Below are 22,758 nucleotides of genomic sequence, written 5' to 3'. Positions count from 1 at the left end.
ATTCTTGCAGCAAGCAGCCCTGTTTTGGTCCGAACAACACTTATGTACAGAGCAAGAGAACTACAGGCCAAATAGGCAAGACATATTATAGTAGTAGTGATGGTCCCCAGAGGTTGATAAGCATGAGGAGTTTTTGTCCCATTCTTTTTTGCAGGATAAAAATGCAAGATTTCAATGCAATACATTGAAAGACTAAGTGATTTTTGTTTTGGGTGCAGATCTGGATTGAGATTTGGTTTTTAGTTTGAGGGTTCTTTAATGATTTTCGTGACCCGATCAGGCCACTATTACTCCTTGACCAACATTCTGGTACATGACTAGGCATTTCAAAAACTAATGGTGAGATTTCTAATTAAGTTTCTGTGAATTCTCATTGTCCTGTTTTTTTCTTTCCTCCTAGAGCCACCATCAGGAAACGTTTTCCATTTCTAATAAGATATTTGATAAATCAAACAACTAATGGATAGTTTTCTTTGGACCAACTGAATACTCATGATTTCCAGAGGTAAAGCCTCTCTTAGAACCCCCTTCAAGACTAAATATCAACTTTGCACAATACATCACAAACTAATAGGCAAATTGCCATGAAATTTCTGGACCACATTATGCTCCAGAGGGGATAAACGCCTTGTTTTTATCCAAAAGTAATCCTGAGATCTCACACTGAAACCAGAACAATTGTAAAAGTTAGTATGTGTTTTTATTCAACATAAATACAGTATGCACCGCCAAGCCAGAATCAACATTACGGTCTTCAAATTCAAAGATGAAGTACTGATACATCACATATTATCAACATTTGCATATCCAATTCCTCTGTCTCACTGATGTAGCTGTAAACATTGTTTTTCATCTTGAACAACTGCACAATAGAAGTCACATATTTTAAGACATTTACAGATTTATCTACACTCAATATGTCTACAAAGCATAGAAAAAATAAATTCCATTACATTTATTGTTATTTATTATTACATTATGTATATTAGTTGATGATAAAGCAAGGGTTCATGGTAGACCATGTGTGGCATTTTGGCTGCATCTCAAAAGACTTTCACAATCCTTTCACATCTCAGGATGATCCAAACGCTGCAGCCATCTTAAAAGCGCAAAGCCTCGGCCCCCTCTTTACATGCTGTGGGACTGAGAGCATCGACTGCAGCATGATGTAGCAAAACTGAGACACAATATAACAACTGCTGAGATGCACTGAGTGGCAAATCCATCCGTCCAATCTTTCATCCTTTTTAAAAGTCGAGTTAGCATTTATGGGTTCTGTCTCAATGAATTCTCCCCTCCTTCTAGAAATACATTATCGATCAGACATGAAGGGACAAAGTCAGATTCTCGTAAAGTGACCTCTACCAGTCAGCTAATGTCTGATTGGATAAATGAACTCAACAAAGATGGGAGGAGGAACATTTTTTTTTACAGATTAGGTGTTCCAATTCCTGAATGTTGAGTAGGATTTAGGATACACCTTCCCTGCACCCCCTCCAGAGAACACTAGTATAGTCAGTACCATTCTTGATAATAACAGCCAAGCTAAGCCCAATTTAAGCACGCTGTACATGTAGCAAAGTCAGAAAAAGGAAAAAGAGAGCATTCAGAGAGCAGTGACCCAGAACAATGCTACGTGAGGCACATTTCAGAGTTTGAGAGCGTGGTTTTGCCATGTGACTTGGCCTATGTACACTAAGGACAGAACCCAGCCTAAGAAGGGTAAAGTAGTAAAAGTCACTTGAGAAGATGCATGGTAGACATGATCGTTCTCTTTCAGTGCAGTTTTGATTCAGGACTAACGAAGTTACAAAAAAGATTGATACCAGAATATTACATAGTGAAAAATTTAAAAGCTAATTTTATTGAGCCTGCATTATAACATTATGTGCGCGTCTGAGGCGCAATTCAGCAGTAGCAATGAAAGTCATAGCTTTAGCAAATATTTTATGGTAACTAACAAAGTGTTTGTGACAGGACATAAGTTGCCAAGAGCAACCATAGCAAAGCCTATTGTCTTAGGCAAAACAGTAACAAAACCTAAAGCAAAAAAGAAATTGATTTTGCACCAAAATAAGGATATATAACACTGGGGGTTCAGTCAGGGTTCAGAGAGGTGATTCCAGCCTCTGACAGTTCCCTTTTAATAATAGATGGGTCAAATTATTTATTTATTCACCTCTCCTCTGTCTGCCTGCTCCGTTTCTAAGTCTGAAAAAGAGGGCAACTTGGCGGGAACGGAGACGAGGCCAATTACAGCTTCATTTGTGATGGTGGAAAGTAAACCACAAAAGGTGATATTATATTTTCATATCCAGTCAGAAATGGTGCTACGCACAGTAGCCTCCTGCAAAACATGTTGCAGACCGGCCACTGTAATTCTGACCTACTGCGATATTCTCTCGTCCACACTCGCCTACTCTCAGGGAGCAGGCATGTGCTGTAACAGCGGTCCTCTAATGAAAGGGTGTGGCTTCAGCACGGGGCTGGAGGAACCTGTGAAGCCAGAAATGTCACTAAATTTCCTGCAAGTCTTCCCCCTCTCTCTCTCTCCCCCCTATCTCACCTAGCTGTCCTGTCAAACATTAAAGGCAGAAAAGCCCCCCCCAAAAAAAAAAATAGTTAAAAAAGAAATGTCACTCGCTGGGAATCAAGTTCATAGGTGTGATGAGAAGGCAAAAGGAACAGGTTGGGCACAATTCTGAATTTCATTGCCTAATTTGTATCTCAGCTCAGGAGCGTGAAGGCTGGAAGGTCGCTCGTGTGAGCTGCAAGTAGCTCAAAGAGATGTGATGTGTTGGATGTTACTTCTGCAACCTGACTCTCTGGGCATCGTTATTTGTTTTTGCCCTGCGTCCTGTTCTGTTCTGAAAATAACATGTCAATTCCCAGTGCTGTTCAAAAGCAAATGCATTTCCCCAAGTTTGATGCCGCGGTCTCATCTTTCTCCTATTGATTTCAGCCTGGCGAGTGCCTTGCAGGGAGTATGGTAGCTCGGATCAGTTCGAGGTTAGAAGTCAGGGGATGTCGGGATGGGATCTGCGGCTGAAACTGACAGCTACTACCTTGTTGGTTTTTTTACCTTGTCTTTTTTAAGCAAATTCCCTTAAGAGGCCCAATCTGTTTTTTCTGTTAGCCTCAGGAAAGATGTGAACAATAAATTATGTTTTCTGTGATCTGAAATGATAAGGCCTGTAGCAAAACTATTATTTTTTTTGTTTTAGATTTTTTTTTCTCCAGTCATAGATTTGTTCCTTGGGGTGATTGCTGGCTCTATGCAGCCTTTTCCATAAATTTCACCCGAGCAGTTCTATTATCATTAAAATCTCTCTTGAACACTGAAAAAAGCCTGTACATTGAACCTGCAGGGAGCTGAAGTGAGAAACATGGGGGAGTTTACTTGCAAGGCTGGTATCACCTTTGGGACTGGAGCGCTCGAGGCGTTGATGAGCAACATGAGGATGGAGATGTTAGAGGGGCAAAAAAATACTGTCTAAATGAAACATCCAATTTTGTCTTAACAGTCTTCATATTTCACCCCTAAGATTACCACTGGTTGTTATACTGGTTTGTGAACATAAATAACGAACTTATTTGCTATATTGTCGTAATATACCAGGACATTATTCAGCCCACTAAAAACTTTCAGCTACTGAAGCCACCCGTTACTCCATAACCATTTAAAGACACAAGTTAGATTTTCCCCAAGCCCTCGACAGGGTCTCAGTGAATACAATTTAGTTTGAGGATGTTTCTTATGTTCATGTAAAGTGAGTCAGTTCATCCTTGGCTAGGAAGGCTTACAGTAGATTGTGTTGTTGACTATGATGAGGAGCAAGAAGCTTCCAAAACTGCATCATGAAAAAGTTAGCAAAATTGAGGCATCTGGAATTTCTTCGAGTCGCTAGTGACTCAAATTTGACTTTCTGGCACATCACTTTATCCCCACAAACTACAATGCACATTGTTATTTACAACGGTCTAATAATCAAAAGGCAGCAAAAAAAAAAAAAAAGTGTGGCGTATTTTGCTTAACAGAAAAGTCACTCTTGATGGACTTAAAATAAGCTCCCCAAAGTTACTACCGTGTAACTGGGCTCTTAAATACCTTCCTGATTTCTGAAATGAGGAGGCCTCTCACATGAGTGGCCAAACATCTTCAAGACGCAGTCACCTTTGACTGACTACGGTTAGATGTTCCTGATTACTGAACCTGTTCAGAGACAGAGCTGTGGAACACCCTGCTTTCAATGCTGTCTGCTACAGCTGCCAGTGCTGCTCCTCCACGTCTGCTGCAGCTGCTGGACGTGCTGAAAGGCTCTCTGGGTGATGTTAAGAGCTGGGTGGACCTTCCTCAAACTGGGCTCTCCGATCAGAGACAAACCACACAGCCCTAAGTAGGCATGGAGAGGGTCTGGTGGAAAGGAAAGGTGAGAGAAAGGGGGAGAGTGAAGAAATGGGGAACATAGTGAGGGACGAAAGAGTGAAAGAAAGGAGGGAAAAAGGGAGAAACTAGGTCAGTGATGGCAACATGTCTGGCAGCAGAAGCACCTGCATGTGACAGGTCTGTAGACTTGATCAGAGCTATGAAGACGATAGTATTTGTCACCTCACTCTCCATTACTGAATTAACAAAATGTTATTTGCAATATAAAAAACCACCATTATGCAGAAGCATGGTTTTTTGTTGTACTACTCCTTTAAGAAGATATAAATAATGCATATAGGTTAGCATCATGGCCCTTTCCCTCCCCTGGGACCAGAGTAAAAGCAGCACAGGCCAGTAAATGGACCAGTAATTGAATTATAAGTAAATGACAGATGATTGGACAAAGACATCAGAATCAATCAAAGCACCATTAGCTGCATCAATCAGGATTCATGTGGACTTAAATTAAGGTTGTAAAGAAGAATAAGAAAAATAATAATAACAATTTATACTTTATTAATCCCGCAAGGGAAATTACAATGTTTTAGAATACACATAAACAGGCCTGAATTTCACACAAATGCTCACTACCTATGTATGCACTAATGGAGAGATGTCAGACTGAGGGGGCTGCAGCTTTTGATGGACAGGCGCCCCGAGCCGTTGGGGGTTTGGTACCTTGCTCAAGAGCACCTTGGCAGTGCCCAGGAGGTGAACTGGCACCTCTGCAGCTACTAGTCCACCACCGTATGGGGACTTGAACCAGCAACCGTCTGGTTCCCAACCCGACTCCTTACAGACTGAGCTACAGGATTATTCCAAGGTTTGATTGATAAGGTAATATTTTTCAATTTAGATGTACATACCACGAATTGTGATATAGGGCAATTGTATACACATCATTTTCAAATGCACCTTGGCTTCTTCTAACCTTATACTTCTATTCTGTCTGCTGTTAGGGTTATCAAGGCGGAGATACCAGGATACAGCAAAGACTAGGCTTTACTCCATGTTGTTTTGGCGGCTCTGTCAATTCGGTCAAGGAATGAGCTGCCAAATCAGAGGAGCAAGTTGTGCATGTGGTATCACATACAGTTAATCATACTGCGAGATATACTGGAGAGAATGGATTTTCAGCATAGAAACCTTTCAAACTAATCAATACTTTAGTCTTTACAAGGGCAATGGCAACAGCACATTCTTATATTTTCATTTGATTTTTACTGAGAATCAATTCAATCAATTTGGGCTGAAATTTTAACCACCCTGTCGCTACATTAAACCAACTGTTCTAAACATTTAAAACATATAATCATGACCTTAATTCCTTCTTAAAGAGTGAATGTGGACATAAGCAGGTTGTGTCAACTGTTCAAACTACATTTGGTCCAGATCTGCTTGACAAATACACAGAACTTTCTTTTGTTCCATGTCATTGTTACCTTCCCAGGCCAGATCCTGTACATCAGTAGCTGTGCATGATGACTGCACTGTTAAAAGTACATGCAAGTCCAATACTATCTGTAACCATGCTTCAAAAGAGCCCCTTTAATTTCCTAAAAATCTTTTGTTTTGCCTTTGTCAATACAGGGTCTGTTTTGCCTCATTGTTCTTTTCCAGCCTATCTTCCCTGCCTTGTTCCTGTAATGTGAGGAGCTGAATCTCCCATGTCCTCGGGCTACCTACGAACAATCGCCTCATCAATTACACATTACAAGGGCCAGCAAGAACACAAGAACACACACAAACATGTGCAGCATTGAAGTTTAGGATTACAAGAGTGTTTCCATTGATCTCAAGTAAAAACTGCCAACCACAACTCCACCCTGACCTCTCAGCACCTGTGGAGGCCAGGGTACAAACTGTTCAGCCGAAAGACAATAAAAAGGACATCGAAACTGCTCAGTTCCAACATCTTTTTGTCCTCGATGCGTAATCATTGAACCTACTGGAAAACAAACTGCAACAATATGTTAAACAGCAATCTCTACATAGTCTATTTGCGTTTCCACCACAAAGACATTAAACACGCCATTCAACCCCACCCACGTCTGCACTGCTGTTGCCTTTAATGAAGTATAAGGTACATGACTTTTGTGTCACTCCTACTTATAATACCATATAAAAACAACCATGGCAGTATTCTGTCATTGGCTTTACTCTAGTGTCTTTCTATTTGCACTCTGATGACTGGCAGATGTTCCTGAAACAGCTGAGTCAAATCATTCACCTGGATGGCTGTCCGGCCACTTGGCGAATCCCCCTACCAACCGATCCTGCGTGGACAGGATGAAGCTCCTGTTCTTGTCAAAGTTCGTATACTGGAACACATCTAACAGCTGGGACAGAAGAGAGAGAGTGGGTGGGGCAAGAGTGTGAGTGAAAAGGAGAGGAAGGAGAGAGAGGGTTCACCATGACATTTGGAAGCAAACACAAAAACTAAACAATATAATTCAGAGTTGTTAATTATTTTCAACTGGTTGTTTCTACAATTTAAAATACCTCTTCAATTACAAAGATGTGGAGCATGCTGTGTTTTAGAGAGCACATTAATGCTTATGCCATTGCATTTAATTTCACAAAAGGTAGATTATTGCAATCTCCATCTATATAGATACTAGTGGAGAAAACACACGCATTTGTCCCTCTGGCACAGTTTTGACCCAGAAATTCACAGTTTTCCTGCATTGTGTTTGCTTATGTGCGTGTGTGGTTGTATCCCTGGCTTACTCATAGCTAGTTGCAGTTTAGCTCACAGTTTTCTGGACCATGTGTGTGCACGTATGTAAGTACCTCTGGCATAGTTATGACCCACATGCTGAAAGGTTTGCTCACACGTTCTTTTGGGTTTTGTGTATGTGGGTGTGGGATTAACCCAGTTGTTTCAACAGTGCGAGTATATACAGTGCTATTTAAAAAATTCCCCATGGTATTTAGTGCATGCCGCTACACTTCTTAAAACTTTTCTCTCATGAGAAAATGGTGCCAAATCAGAGGTAAAATACTTAAATGCACTACACATGTTAATGCATGCAGGAGTGTGTATGTGAATAGGTGTCTGTTACACCAGCCTGTACCTCGAGCGTAGCTCCCACCCAAAAGGAGTAGCATGTGTCTACAGGTTTGTTGGGGCGCCCTTGGAAGCCGCTCTGCTGTCTCATGATACACCAGCGCCGGATTCTGTCCAGCTCCCGCTGACTCAGCGCCTCCTCCAGCCGACCCATCAGACACAGAGACGCTATGGCGCAGTACGTCCAGCCACCTGGGCACACAGACAGTGGATATATATGGACAGTTTATAACATAAATGAATCCAATTAAATGGAGACTACTGATTTTTGACACTGTATCAGAAGTGAAATGCATTTCCAGTGGTTCACCCTGACATGTTTTGATTACAGACAAATAGATGATTACAGGGCCCTGCTGTAAAAACAGAGGGCGTGTCTGCGTGTGGGCTCTTTTACTGCCAAATATTTGATAGCATGCAGCTCACTTTCCACCTTAACTGGGAAATAATCACAATGTGGAGCTACCTCATGGCTGCATGTTTATACTTCTCTGCACAATAATTGAAACCTTTTTTAGTGGAAAAGAATAAATGCTTTGGGCAGGGAATGAATGCAAAGTGTCTTTACAGCTAGAGTCATACAAACATGAGTGTGCTCATCGATTAATGGCAGACTGTTATCAGTACGGACACAAGCAGCAGCTATCCGTCACCTTCTACAACCCAACTGTCAACTGCTTTCATTACCACCAAGCCTTTAACGCATCCCTAAACATCCACGCCATCTCTGGCTGCTTATCTGCATTTGTGTGTGTGTGTGTGTGTGATGGAGACAAACAAAGAAAAGGTGGGGTGAAGTGTGGGGGTCAGGGGTGTAAATCTACCGATGTGTTACACTGGCCTCTAATCAAACATGTCTAGCTCACTATCTGCTGGAGGCACAAGACGATCAGGGGGGTAAACATAAATCTGAATCAAGCATAACTGTGGAATCCAAGATAATTTACTCTAAGAGTAGGTTTGGGATACATTTTCACACCTGAATGTAACTATTTTCCCTCACGGGCCACAGTACTTTATTCATGAAAACCAACAATTGGGAATTTTTTAAGTGCATTTAACGGAAACAGAAGCGGTCGGTCTTCAGAAAATGTTTGAAAAATAGAGGAAGCTGTGGGATAAATGCCAACCACCCTGAAAACATACACATGGGGAAAGTTAATTTATTACCCTGGCACATAGTTTCTATAATATCATGTTTCACATATTAAACTACAGAGTGGTTCAAACAAAATCCCTTATAAAAACAGTGTAGGAGCCTGTGCAAATTTAGAGCAAACAGTGCGGGAGGTCTTGGTGCTGAACCAACACACACTTCAAGGGTGGATGGGTAATGGGCATCTACTGTATATCTCTACTGATGTGTAATCAGCCCTTAGACAGAGTTGGCTGGTTTGCAGAAGAGAGCTGAGTCTCAATGAAGACTGTAATCATAGAAGTTGAATTTATCGCAAGGAGGGTAATAACCAAGATGCAATAGAATCTGCCCCTTCAAGCGGTTTTATTTCTACAGATTTAATTTATGCAGTCTGTCACAAAGTGAACAAAAAATGCTACCTTTAACATGTCAAAATGGGGACTATGGATAGGCTCCAAGCAGTGCTTTGAAATGTGTGTGTGTGTGTGTGTGTGTGTGTGTGTGTGTGTGTGTGTGTGTGTGTGTGTGACGGGGGGAGGGGGATTAATGAAGACAATGTATCTACAGAGATTAATTTTAATGGCTAATCCTTTAAACCTGTTACTCCCATCAGCCTCTGTCATGCCCTCTACTACGACACCACCAATGCACCCACAAACGTGATCCGATATGAACCTTGATGATATTCATAAATCAGACGTTTGAATCTGGGCTGCCAAATGTGCAAATTTGTACCCCCCACCCACCCACCCACTGACGTGCATACAGCTTTCAAACGCACATTTCTGACATCTGTAACTAAGTATAAGCCATTACAAGATGACAATACTCACCATGTGACTCTCGCCCAGCTCCCTGGCCAAACCCATTGTCGTATGACTGTGTAGGGGACAAAGAAGAGCCATTCAATTACAAGCAATATTTCAACGGTCATGAAAGGCTTACGTGAGCCTGGAAAGAGATTAGCGTCAGAAGAGGCTGAACTGCATACATTTACTCCCTGTATTTATTAATATTGAACCTATCTTTTAAAAAGCATAAATACACAATTGTGAGTCATTATTTAAAACTGAATTTAAAGTGGTCACCACGAACAAACACCAATATGCCTTCCCAACTGTTTTAACTGGCATTGGAACTACAGAACTGCTCAAATGTGATGTGTCATTCTCAAAATGAGTCTTCAGACATACTATTTGTTGTTACTGGTCACAACTGGATGCATCATCTGGCATTTCCTTCTTCCTTGTATTTAGTTGTGTTGCAATCAGGCATCCACTGTATGAATTACTAACTTGCTAAATTTCCCATAATTCAGTTAAATCAAGTTTTATTTTTTATCCAACAGCTAGAGTGCACTTTTGTTGTTTAGGCTTTCCTCACATATTTGATCAGCCTTTCATTTAACTAAAAATGTTGCACAATAAGTGGTAATGGTCCCAGATGGGTTTAACTTTTATTTCACTGACTAAACCAACTTTTTTATGAAACAGAGCAGCTAAAATGAGCTTGCTTCATGACCTTAAGGTTGAAGTCATTTCTATTCATAGAAAGAAGAAATTACATATCATGAAACTGATAAGTTTCAAAGCAATTTTATGAAAAACAACTGCCTATCATAAGCAGTGGTTCCTAATAAAAAACAAGTTCAACAGATGGCAGTCACTGGTCTGATCAGACCATAACAATAATGTTGGTAAATGGACACATGGCACCATACAAATGTAAGTGAAACTTCAGTGTAGCTAGTAAACTACTGTTCCAGGATTTTCGACACTAAACCAGCTGTCATTTGGTGGTTTCTGTATACTTAAAGGAAAATTCCGGCGCAAAATGAACCTAGGGGTTAATAACATGTGTACAGAGTTGACCGCTCTCTTGGATCTGTTTTATTGCTAATCAAATGTGTCTCTAGCTTGAAAAAAGCTAGTGCAAACCTCTGATTAGCTTATAAAGCTAGTCGTCGGGGCAGAGGGTAAAGTAAAAAGAAATCGCTATTTCTATGCCACTAACAAGGCTCAAAAATAGCACCACACTTCCACGGTGACGACTAGCTTTATAAGCTAATCAGCGGTTTGCACTAGCTTGTTTCAAGCTAGAGACACATTCGATTAGCAATAAAACAGATCCAAGATAACGGTCAACTCTGTACACATGTTATTAACCCCTAGGTTCATTTTGCGCCGGAATTCTCCTTTAAAGTCACCAACAGCTTACTTGCATTACCAAAACATTTTGGAATACACTCGCCAGCATGTGGCCAGTGGATAAATATACCTTTCAGACAAGAATCACAGTTGTCTGTTAACTAATTAACAGAGCTCTTTCTCTCGTCTGTCTGTGTGTCTGTGTGTGCGTGTGTGCGTGTGTGTGTGTGAAACAGAGTCATACACACCCTGTGCACAATGGAGATACATGTAATGAAACACTCTTGTGTTAAATGTCTTCAACTTAAAATAAGCTGAAGTTTAGAGGTGAATGAGAACATCTGCTCTGGGGACTTGAATTGTACAAGAGACTGAGATGACGGGGATGAAGACAATACCTCACACAGACCACTTTGATGTGCCAAACCCATGTCTGATGGCAAATCAAACACTGAGGCTAAAGAAAGGGTTGAGTTAAATGTCATTTAACAATCTGACAAAAATATCGCTTAAGTGCCACATCATAAACTTGGAACATGTTTTTCACCTGGTGAGGTGGAAAAACCTCTGCTACAGCTTTAAGACCCCCCCCCCCCACCCACACACACATTTATTATAAATGAAGTATTTCTAGGCAGAGTGCCACCTACTGAAGATGGGTGGCCTATTCTCCCCATTCAAGTGTAGAGGCACGGCTTTGAATGCTGCAGAAACAGAGGTTGTACCAAAAACGTCTTAATCGCCCCACAGTTAAATGCCTCATTCTACATTTTTAACATCTACTCACCAAACTTCCCCTTATGTACTCAATGGCCTTTTGGATGTCCATGCCTGACCAGTCATCCAGCATGTAACAGATACTAGCGGCACAGTAGATAAACCGTATATCATTTTCACTTCCTTCTGGCACTGCGTAGAAACTGGAAGCAAGACACAGAAAGCCACAAAGACAGGAGAGTTATGTTCAGAATGTGAGCATTTAAGTCATAACATAGTCATATGAAATTGCTAAAGTGTTAATTCATATATTAATGTCTGAAGATAGGCTTATCTGCCAGACATGATATACACAATGTATTTGTGTGTCTGTCTGAGAGTGTGTGTGGACAAAGAAACTACTGTTGTAGGACCCAACTTGAGTTAATATTAGTCTGCATTAAGACTGCTAGTGTTCACATGACCTCAGGTATAAATAAGTGAAGTGCCAGTATAAATCAGGGTATAAATCAGGGTGTAAATACGTGTGTGTGTGTGTGTGTGTGTGTGTGTGTGTGTGTGTGTGTCCACACTGACCTGCCGTCCTCCAGCTGCAGTGCTCTGAGACCAGCCAGACAGGCCTGTTTGTTAACCCGGCTCAGGTCATCTCCCAGTATTAGCAGCGAGCACAGCCCAGTGTAGGTCATGGCTACATGGCCACTGTCATATGGATGGAGCACACCTGGCCCCTGAAAAAAATATCAAAACAAGATATTATTTATACCACTGCAATGTAACGTCAAACAGAAATGAGAGATTACAGTACTTAAAACAAACATCTGGAGAAAAAGAAGCAGTTTAAAAACAACCAGACAGATCAATTATTTAGCTTTCTACAGACAGCTAAAAACAGAACCTTTTGCCGTTACATCGACAACTATGTCTCCATAGGGGAAAGAGAAGCAAAGCCAAATGTGACAACCACATCTTACAATGACAGCTGCTGAAATTATGCTAATAAAACTGGAAATGGCCCAGACCCCCTAATGTGAAAGAACGACTTAGGACAATGATGGAAATGGCTTAAAAATATTTTAAGAAGGATTAATATAAATGGGATCACAGCAGTGAATATGTTTACCCAAAATGTATCTTTAGACTAATACAAAGGGAGGGGGTGCTTTATATTTTACATACAAGACAAAATGTGTGGTCAAACTTGGGATGAGGTCTAAAAACAGTGTGGGAAAGTGGGGTAAGGCAGTACCTTAGTGCTGTAAGGAATTCCAATATGTGACGATCCTCGAAACCCACAACGACTAAGGTTAACTTCTGTAAGAAAATGACAGGGAGAAGAGAAGGTAGAGATGTAAGAAAGCATTATGTACTGATAATCACAAAGACAAACTGGAACAAGAAAACCCTACTCTGCTGCCCTACTCTGTTTTACTGTCTCACAAACTAGGTCTCATTCTGTCTGTGTTGACCTCCCAAAAAGGTGCTGCAAAGATGCTCAGCTAGCTAAAAAAGTATACTGCTGCCATCTACTGGCCATGACAGAAACAATAGATATGGCAGAACCCAATTAACAAAATATCATCATACTGCAAATGGCAACCAAACTAATCTGAGTACAATATTTCATAAATGTGTCACGCATAATATTACCATTTCTGACTGAAATGGCTCACAACACATTGAAGATGTTGCGTTATAAAAGACAGGAAGAGCAATGCTCACCTATTCTTCAATTTGTACTTTTCAAATTTGTATTCAGTCAAGCCAAAAAAGGTCTACAATATTAATGCATTTTCAGCATACAAATGTTGAAAACAAAACTTTCTGCTAACCAAATTTTGATTTGAAAAATGGTACCTGTAACAACATCAGAGACAGAAGTGACACATTAGGAAATCTCAAGTGCCTCCCATGCTGTATTTTCACATCTAATGCCAGAAAACCAGCCAGACCCCAAACATATGGCAGCAGCAAAAATTAGACCAATCAAGCACGGCTTGATAGGATTTCTGTTGATGCCTTGAATAATGAACTAACTGGGCATCTAAACAGATGGCACAGAGTGGCTTGTTAGAGACAGAGAAAAACAAGTCATTAAATATGTAGAGACCAACTTTCCCTGATGAACAGAGGTACGGTTGGAACAGGTGAGGTGAGGAGGACCTGTGGAGTCCAGTTTGTTTGCCAGCAGGTTAGTTAGTTTGTTATTGTGCGACTTTGGTGTTTTAAAGGATTAGTTTTGATTCACCAAAATCAAACAAACTAACCCATTAAGGACCAGCAACTCTGGTGTTCTGAAAAGTAAAATTCCTGTTTTTGTTAAGGGAGTCTGGTCACTTTGAAAATAGCATAAATAATGGCTTCAGGTCTCCATTGGAAAAATGTTATCTGACAGCAAGATAAAGCAGTGAAAACATTCTAAATATAGTGTAAACTTTATTTAGCTATTTTTTTTTCTTTTTTTTTGTTGGCTCAAATACATTTTGTTGCTGTCCCTATCCAAAGCATAACACTGCTTAGCTTCCATGTCGGTTCTCCTGCCTGCTTCTTCAAACTGGGAGCCTGCTGACCGCCATCTATGTTAGGTAATACACTGACTATAGTAGGTACCTCAAATAATCGCACTTCAAAAACTCCAAACTATCCCTTTATGTTATTTAATTTTTTTACGTGAACATTCACACACCACCACCCAAACCACTTAAGGTCCCTGCCCTGGAAATTTTAGAAACCACACCCAGTGTGCCCCTTACAGCAATAAAAAAACTTTTCTAAACTAGCCTCTCTGCCTCTAGTATCTATTCCTCGAAGTATTTTCTCAACGGTGACTGCTTCTTTCATTTTTTCCCAGATTCAAATCGATCTTCATTTGAATGATCTGATATTGATTCATAATATTTAGAGATTGATCTTTTAACCCTAAAAGACCTGCGGGACTGCCAGGGATCTTGAAGAATAGTAAGAAAGCTAAATAAGTTAAAAGTAAATAAGGGAAAAACTAGCAAGGCCATCCCTTGACCTCTCATCTCAAGATATCTGAATGAAAATTGGTTCTATGGGTACACGCTAGTCTCCCCTTTACATAGATGCCCACTTTATGCTAATTCCATGCAGTTTTTGGCAAAAACATGCAGTATGAATGTGGTATTTTCCCCTATTCTAAAAAGGGTATATTTTAATATTTCTGCATACTGGGATTGGCAATGAGTACTTGTACTGCAAACCTTTTATAATTAACTGTTTAATCTCATCTTATTAACAGTCAGGTGTGAAAAAGTGAGAAGCATTGAGACTTACGGTCCTCTGTGGGTAGAACCTGTAGGGAATAGATCCACTCAATCATGGTGTTCCTATCAATCACATCCAGAGCGTCCAGCACATCAAGACCAGACAGGGCAAAAAATATGATAGTTAACCTGGAAAGAAGGCAGATATCAATCATATACAAACTATAAGAACGAATGCATAGTCACAGCTATCCATAAAATCAGGGGCAATGTATACTGTGGCAGTGAACAGTTACATTCGATTACTGGGTGATAAAACCCAACCTAAAACAATATCTTTAAAAACATTTTTTTTTTAAAAGCCTGGTTGACTAACACTTAAGGTCTGCTGTTGGCAAGCTTGTAACGTCACTGGAGATATAGTAATGTTTACAAATAAAATAAATAATCTGTCCAATTTAAGAATCCATTTTTTGTGAGCCTTATTCCTATGATAATATAACCTACTAACGTTTTTTAATTAGTTGAACAGTGTGTCGTACCCCAACTGTACAGTTAGTTTCGTTTTACTACAGCCAATCTGCCATAACTTCTCTGTCATTGCTGATGTTAGCATGCCCGCTAAGCTAAGTAGCACTAGCCTTCATTCAAAGCGGTTGAAACACAGCTAGCTTTAATGCTAGTCAGGTTCTTCAGCAAAACATATGACCTAAAGCAACGTTTTTCATTCCAGCAAATGTACCTGGTTGTTTCCAGCGAGGCATATCTCTCAGGTAACACCTGAAGTGTCCTCTGGAAGAATCGTACATGTCTATCTCTTAAAAAGTCTATTTGGTCAAATTCTTCAAATTGGCTCTCCTCTTCCGCCATCTTTGCATCCGCACCTATAAGGAATCTTTTCCGGTATGGTTGTATTTCAAAATAAAAGCTCACACTACAGGAACGTACCAAAAAAGAAGCTCAGAAGCTTGATCTCTTCTTCTTTTTCTTGATTTCTTGGGATATAACTTTTGCTGTGAATACCCAATACCACTGTTACCATTCCACCATTTTAACAGAGCAAAAAATGACTAAAGAGATGAGAAGTTGTGAAGTTTACACAAGCTTTTATTTTAAATAATGGTTTTGTAAAAGTTAAAGTAAGTTATAGCAAACAGCAGCTAACAGTAGATTCAAGGAAAGGCACAATCTGGTGTTGAGGTCCCATTGCATACTTTTTCATATAATATAATTTCTATAAAAACAAAAAACATTCTGAATGCATTTCAGTTAACTTCCTTTGTTGCACATCACAGGCCTTGTCTCCAAGTGGGAACAGCTCTGCAACAAAATGACAGAAGATTTCAGTGATTCTGCAAGCAATAACCTATTATTACCCAAAGCAGTCCTTAGAAACAGAAACCTGACCTAGCGATTGTATAAAAGTTGGGGCAACCAGACCTGTGAAACATCTGTAGCACAGGCCCTCCTCCTGAAGGTCCAATGTGTTTCATTCGCTCCTCCCAACCCTTAGTGGGACGGGTGAGCCTGGAGGGGTCTCTGCTGATGTGACTATCCACCTGATTGAGGAACAAACAGACTTTACCTAAACAACCCTGTTTATTAAAGATTTTCAAATTTTGTGATTGAAATGTTTCTCTTTGTGTTAATGGGTTTAAGAGATCTGACTTGTTCACTGTACAGCCCTTACCTTCTCCTTCAACTTAGCAGTGATTCTCCTCTGTCTTTCCTCTTCCTCTTTTTCCCTGAGCTGTTTCTCCTGAAGCTTTGCCTCCACCTTTTGAAGATCCTACAGAAAGGTAGAGACAAGCTTTGTATTTGACATAGTATAGTGACTTCTCTTCTAACATTAGCCTTTGTATTTGTTCCAACATTTGAAAAAATGGTAAAAACCTCACATCCCTTAAAGGAACACGCCGACTTATTGGGAATTTAGCTTATTCATCGTAACCCCCAGAGTAAGACAAGTCGATACATACCCTTCTCATCTCCGTGCGTGCTGTAACGCTGTCTGACGGCTCCAGCATTAGCTTAGCCCAGCACAGATCCTGCAGGTAACTGGTTCCAACTAGCCTACTGCTCCGAATTGTGACAAAAGTGACAAAATAATGGCAACATGTTTCTATTTACATGTTGTGATTTGTAGAGTCACAGCGTGTACAAAAAACAATGTAACATGAGACACAGCCATCTTCTATCCGTAAACAAACTGGGAACTATATTCTCAGACAGGCTTGCTGCGAGCATATCACTCCGCCCAAGTACTATATTCTTCCGCCTGAGAATATAGTTCCCGGTAGGATTACTGGAACCATTCACCTGCCTGTTCTGTTATGGGCTGATGCCGCTGGAGCCGTCAGACAGCTTTACAGCACGCAAGGAGATGAGAAGGGTATGTATCGACTTGTCTAACTCTGGGGGTTACGGTGAATAAGCTAAATTCCCAATAAGTTGGCGTGTTCCTTTAAATACTGTACATCACAACCTCACATAACAAAAACTGTGCTTTAGCGAGAAACCCCAGCCCTTGAAAGTGGTAACACCAGGCAAAAACAGACTGGTGTTTCTCAGTATCTCTGTGATTGTCAGACTTCGTACCCTTTCAGTAAAGCGTTTGATGCCCTTTACTGCCTCCCTTCTCCTCTCGTCCATCTCCCTCTGTTCCTCCTCTCTCCTCCTCCTCCCCTGTTCCTCCTCCTCCTCTCTCTTCAGTCGTAGCTGCTCCTCAACGGTCAGCTTCACTTCCAGCTGCCGGCGACGCTCTTCCTGATAAACAGGAATCATTTTGATAAAGCCAAATATTTCTTGAGGGCACCAAAGATGCACCTAAATTATTTACATCAATGTATGTATGTATATCGATTATCATGCTTAATGAACTCAGAAACACACAGATGAGTACATACCAATACAGAAGCACTATCTTTGATGATAAATAACCACAACTACAGTAAAATTACTTTTCACACACACACCCCCGCGCAAAATTACCTTTGCCCGTCTCCTCTTTTGTACCTCCTCAGCCAGCCTCTGCTCCTCTTCCTGTTTCTCCTTCCTTCTTTTCTCTTCCTTCCACTCCTCCAGTCGCTGTGCCGCCTCCCTCCTCTCATCCTCAGTCCTTGAACAGAAGAGGAAAGAACACACAAAAACAGATATGTCACCAAAACATTTTAACTTAAGGTGACCAATCAAACACTTTGGGTGCTCATCAGATCTGAGGTGATCTTATGACTTGTGGGTGATGTTAACGGCTTTAGCCACGGAATCAATGTCTGCTCCACCTCGTCTTTCTGTTTTTTTTTATTCTATTCTGCTCTACTTCTGACTCACCTGTGTTGGTGGACCTGGCTCTTGGCCTCCTTCTCCCTAATCCCTGCCTCCTCCACTTCCTCCTGACTCTGTATTCTGGTCTGGCGTTCCTGATGCTTGCTGGCTTTCCACCGCTGAATAGCCTGGGTATGGTATGAAGACAAGTAGCAAAAATGAAAACTGTAAACTGCAAAAATATTTAGTATACCACAGTTATCAAACAGCTTATTTTGAGCTCCAGGCAATGGCATGTTTATACAGAATAAAGACAGGTCTAACTGAAGTTAATGGAATACAAGTGTACAAGCAATATAGGCATAAAATAATAATATAAATGACCAAAATCAGTTTGGTGTTTTTTTTTTTTATTCTGACAACTAAAAATGGCACAATCTGGATTAAATTCACTTAGCGTATTGAGGGATTTTTCTTTTTCTTCATCTTCATCTTAACATGCCAGTTCTTGTGATACTGTTGTGACTGTTGTGTTTACCAAATGAGGTTTGCTTTCCTTTTGAGCTCATACATGTTTTGTCTCTACCTCTCTCTTTCTGTCCTGTAGGTAGATCAGCTCCTGATGCCAGTCCTCATGTTGCTCTATCTCTTCCAATGTTTTACTAGGCAGGTACAGTTTGACCTCTTTCCTGTAGGCTGGTTGTCCACTGTGCTTTGTCCAGACCTGTAAATCAAACAGATGAGAGTAAGTCAGACAGGGATCTTAGGGCGATTTACCTTTGGCCTGGCATCTGCTGAAGTTGTCTGAAGCAAAACATCGAACTATGTTAGTTGAAGGAGTGGTGGTCAGTGACGTGTGCGCAATGATCTGCAAGTGGAAGGTGGCAGAAGAACAAAGATACAACACAAGTTATCAAGAAAGAATAACAATAATGTCTTACTTTAAGGAAGGCTTGGTGGTCATATTGGTCCCAGCCACCAGAAGGGCCTCCTGTCTTCAGCAGGAAAGCCTCCAGTGCTCTGACCTCTGCAGGGAGGTCTCTGTCCAGGGGTTTGGTCTAATGAAAAAAAAAAATTAATGAATCACATCCTGCAAGGGTCAAAATTCTGGATGCATTTGGAAAGAGTACACTGAGAACAAGATACATATTTTTCTGTCGACTCCTAACAATATGTAAAGCATATTATCAACACTTTGTTATGATTTCAAATGTTGTTGTTTTTGTTATGTTATTACACACTCAATACCCAAACAAAAACTCTCCGTCTTCTTTTATGTTTATGTTTATTTCTTTATTTGATCAGGGACAATGCACAAAAAACATTAGTCTAAAAAAGAAGAGATGTCATGCGCCATTGTACAAAAGAAGGACAACAGAGAAAACAGAAAGGAGGAAGATGAGGAGAGGCAGACCTTAACAGTGGGAGCTGTGGGTAGTTTGGGGTGGGATTTGACAGCAAGGCTCAAGTTTTCAATCTTCTTCTCATACGCAGCGATCTCCTGTCTGCATGTCCTCTCCTCCTTCAAAAGTTCCTCAAAGCTGAGAGGAACAGAGAAACACAGAGGACGACTATTCAACATATTTTTATTAGAGTACACGTATTCATTGCCAGTGTGGAGCAAACACTAATCAGCAGCTGTCACTTGCCTGTAGTACAGTAAGTTAAGGTGCCATTTGTTAAAGGGTTATTGTGCACTACATTTTATAGTGGTTTCAATTTGAATTCAATTTCAATCAATTTCAATTTATTGAGTCAAAATTGGTCTAACACTATTTATTGTATCCTGTTACCATGAACGCTGTTCCTCCTTTAGGGTGTTAATTGAGATTTCCACCTCTGACATTATTTCCTTCAGTCTTTCAATCACTGAAAGTAGAAATGCAGAAACACAATTAACAATTGGATTTGCATTGTACATGATTATGACACTACAATCACCATGCTTTTATTAAGCAGTGAACTACTTTACAATAGTATCTTTTATATTGCTGTAGCAGAATGGCACAAACATTGATAGAAATGATGACAACAAAGTACTGAATGTCTCACAAGACAGCTGAATAAGTGATAGAATAAAATTGCATAAAATTGCATAATTGTTTTTAAGGTACCATAAACAAACACTTCTAAGTACAAAACTTACACTCAGGAGTTGGCTTCACATCTATTAGCTGTCTCTGAAATTTCCTCACACCATTATGAATCTTCACTAGCTGCTTTTGAAGATTCGTCTCTAAAGAAAAAAATGCAAAGAACATTATAAATAGCAGTTTTGATTCAAGTCGCAGTGTGGACAGTGGATGTTTCCTTTAACATTGCTATGACTCCACTTCCAGGGAGTAGGCAGAGAAAATGGATACTGGATATAAATCTTCACAGTATTTTATACCCCACGGTAACAATGCTGTCTCAGAGGGCCTGTCACCCTGCACATTAAAACATCTGGGGGAAATGTTAGGATACTGTAATTCAAACAAAGACCCACTCTCAGCATGTCTTTCTTCCTCCAGCACTTTCTCGTACTCTTCCAGTTCTCCAGGCACATCTGTCCAGCCATTCTTTCTGCACTGAGCAGTCAGCGTCCTCTCTTTCTCCAACTTTTCAATCCTGTGAGGAAAGAGGTATTTTACACCATTGTCCTGTGAAGACACACCGGATATTAAGGTTTAAACTCTTCACAAAGTTTAAGTATTAATTTGATGTGTTAGTGGTTTAGTGATTGGTTACATTAATATAGCACAAATACAGAATGTGCCTTACTTTTCTTATTATTACATTCAACTTTAAAGTAAAAGTATAAAATGGGTTTTGCTTGTCTCATTTACAGTGGTGACTCAGCAGCACCAAATCAGTTCTTGCTATTGTCAAGCTTGTACAAGAGTATTATTTTACTCCTCATACAAAAGATTTGGGTAAAGTAAGTAGGGCTAAAAATGAAAAACATATGAAACACAGGCTGGACAAAACCAAACAAACACCATACAATTAGAAAAATTAATATATTTTTTTAAGCTTATACATAATGTACATTTTGTTTGTTGAGACTGTGTCAGACGTGTACTTTATTTTGAGGCTGTAGTTTGTGGTAATGTTGGATTTCATTTATTGTAGGGCATTCTTGTCATTTTATTACCCACTGTATCTCCGCAGTGAAAGTTAAATGTTTAAAGATTGAAATTCAATGTGAAATGATCCTGAGTAGCTTCACTAACTGCCTCCCAATCCAAAAAGGAGGAGGTATGTTAAGAAGTAGCAGAACAAAACAGAAAGAGCAAGTAACAATAAGCAGGCTGAGAATAGGACACATCAACCTTTTAAGCACACATCACATTATAGGGAAGCATCCAACTGTTTTTGTGATCATTGTGAGGTACCAGAAACTGTACAGCATGTGCTTGTTAGTTGCAGGAAATATGTATCAGAAAGATAGGACATGTTGGAAGAAATTAAACGACTTGGGATAACAGGTGTGTTGAAAGTGGACAAGGCACAAGATGCTTTGGTCAGCTTCCTAATGAGAACAGGACTGATAATGAGGACAATGTTCCTTACTGGACACTGTAGGAGTTAACCAACTCCAGAAGATGGCAGTAGTGTTAAGGATTAATTAAGGATGCAAACTACTGTTAAAACCCGTAGTTTTATATCTATGACACTTACTGCCTCCTGTTTTTCTCGGCTTCCCTGAGAAACTGAGCAGCTTTCTGCCTGGCTAGCCTCTGATCCACGCTGTCACTGCTGACAAGGGGTGATGTGCAGAGCTGCTGCTGGACACTGCTGGAGTCTCTCTCTCCCTGCTCAAATGCATTTAGTGAAAGGAAAACACAACAGCTGATCATAGTGCAATATATAACAACAAGTGCATTTATACATATAATCCATTTTGGATGGAGCTTCCTTAACGTCAACGTCATCGATGTCGATAATGTAATACTGGTGCCTCGTCAATCTGGAACCACAGCATCATGTTAACCAAACCAACATATTCATTTTCGGACAGCTAGCTAGCTAGCAGGGACGACATATCTCTTACAAAACACCAGACAAACCATATGAGACAAACACTGCAACATTATTACACTAATTAATGACGAGTGTACACCGGATTTCAGTAACGTTATGTCAGTAACGTTAGCTAAAGTATGCAACATCGGCTAGTATTTGTTAACGACCGCTAGCTCGTCAGTCGTTCAACAGTAACGAAACGCCATATGTCCGCTTTCCCTGAAAATGTTAAACATTTGAAAGAATTAAAATGTTGTCGACTAGCTAACTAATACATGTCAATTTTACAACACATGCAGTGAATAACTCTATGATAGCTACCGGGCAATGTTTATCAGCGCATCGTGAGGTTGCTAGGGTGGCCATGTTTAGCTAAGTGAACTCTGTAAACAAAATAAACTTTATTTAAAAAGCGTAGTTTGCCAGTGCTCCAGCAGAGGACGCTACGTATCACTAGCTAATCGATTGTAAACATGAAAGACTGGACTAGACTGGAACATATTAGCTGGCTGCGATAGACGTGTCTATGATAGCTTCCATCAGGATTCAGGCTACATGATGGGAGACAAACCTAATGTAACCAGGAGACTTTAACCAGGGGCGATTCTAGGATCAAACCTTTAGGGGGGCTCAGCCCCTTATGAGAATGTGACAAGGTGCCTTGCAAAAGTGTTAACATCCCCTCCTAAATCAGTAATTTCATCAGCCGATAATCTCTGAGCTAGCTAGCTACTGAACAACAATGTCAGCTAACGTTTTTT

At 40.3% G+C, this 22,758-nt stretch overlaps 2 protein-coding genes across 4 annotated transcripts; both read right to left on the bottom strand.

Moving 5' to 3' along the window:
• Positions 1-681: 681 nt before the first annotated feature.
• On the bottom strand, positions 682-15,595 carry pggt1b (protein geranylgeranyltransferase type I, beta subunit). The gene is made up of 9 exons (XM_039803369.1): positions 15,468-15,595; positions 14,796-14,914; positions 12,748-12,812; positions 12,078-12,229; positions 11,572-11,704; positions 9,471-9,516; positions 7,507-7,691; positions 6,660-6,768; positions 682-4,414 (listed from the first exon to the last, which is right to left on the bottom strand). Exons 1-9 carry the CDS (start codon positions 15,593-15,595, stop codon positions 4,248-4,250), a joined length of 1,104 nt encoding a protein of 367 aa, XP_039659303.1. The 3' UTR covers positions 682-4,247.
• Positions 15,596-15,814: 219 nt separating this feature from the next.
• On the bottom strand, positions 15,815-22,422 carry LOC120560655 (coiled-coil domain-containing protein 112). 3 transcript variants are annotated; one of them, XM_039803368.1, is made up of 14 exons: positions 22,319-22,422; positions 21,653-21,786; positions 20,478-20,599; positions 20,136-20,225; positions 19,783-19,858; positions 19,404-19,530; positions 18,931-19,047; positions 18,576-18,713; positions 18,056-18,177; positions 17,717-17,843; positions 17,324-17,491; positions 16,416-16,514; positions 16,166-16,284; positions 15,815-16,045 (listed from the first exon to the last, which is right to left on the bottom strand). In XM_039803368.1, the coding sequence occupies exons 1-14, from the start codon at positions 22,361-22,363 to the stop codon at positions 16,015-16,017; spliced, it is 1,515 nt and encodes a 504-aa protein (XP_039659302.1). In that variant the 5' UTR covers positions 22,364-22,422; the 3' UTR covers positions 15,815-16,014. The 3 variants fall into 3 exon arrangements, with proteins under 3 accessions (XP_039659302.1, XP_039659301.1, XP_039659300.1); XM_039803367.1 differs by having other exon boundaries at positions 21,653-21,789; positions 22,319-22,393; XM_039803366.1 differs by having other exon boundaries at positions 21,653-22,390.
• Between the last annotated feature and the right edge of the window lie 336 nt (positions 22,423-22,758).

Source organism: Perca fluviatilis, chromosome 6 (genome assembly GCF_010015445.1).
Source record: "Perca fluviatilis chromosome 6, GENO_Pfluv_1.0, whole genome shotgun sequence".
Classification (NCBI taxonomy): Eukaryota; Metazoa; Chordata; class Actinopteri; order Perciformes; family Percidae; genus Perca; species Perca fluviatilis.
The sequence above is the reverse complement of the archived record's forward strand: the minus strand, read 5'-3'. Positions and strand labels throughout refer to the sequence as shown.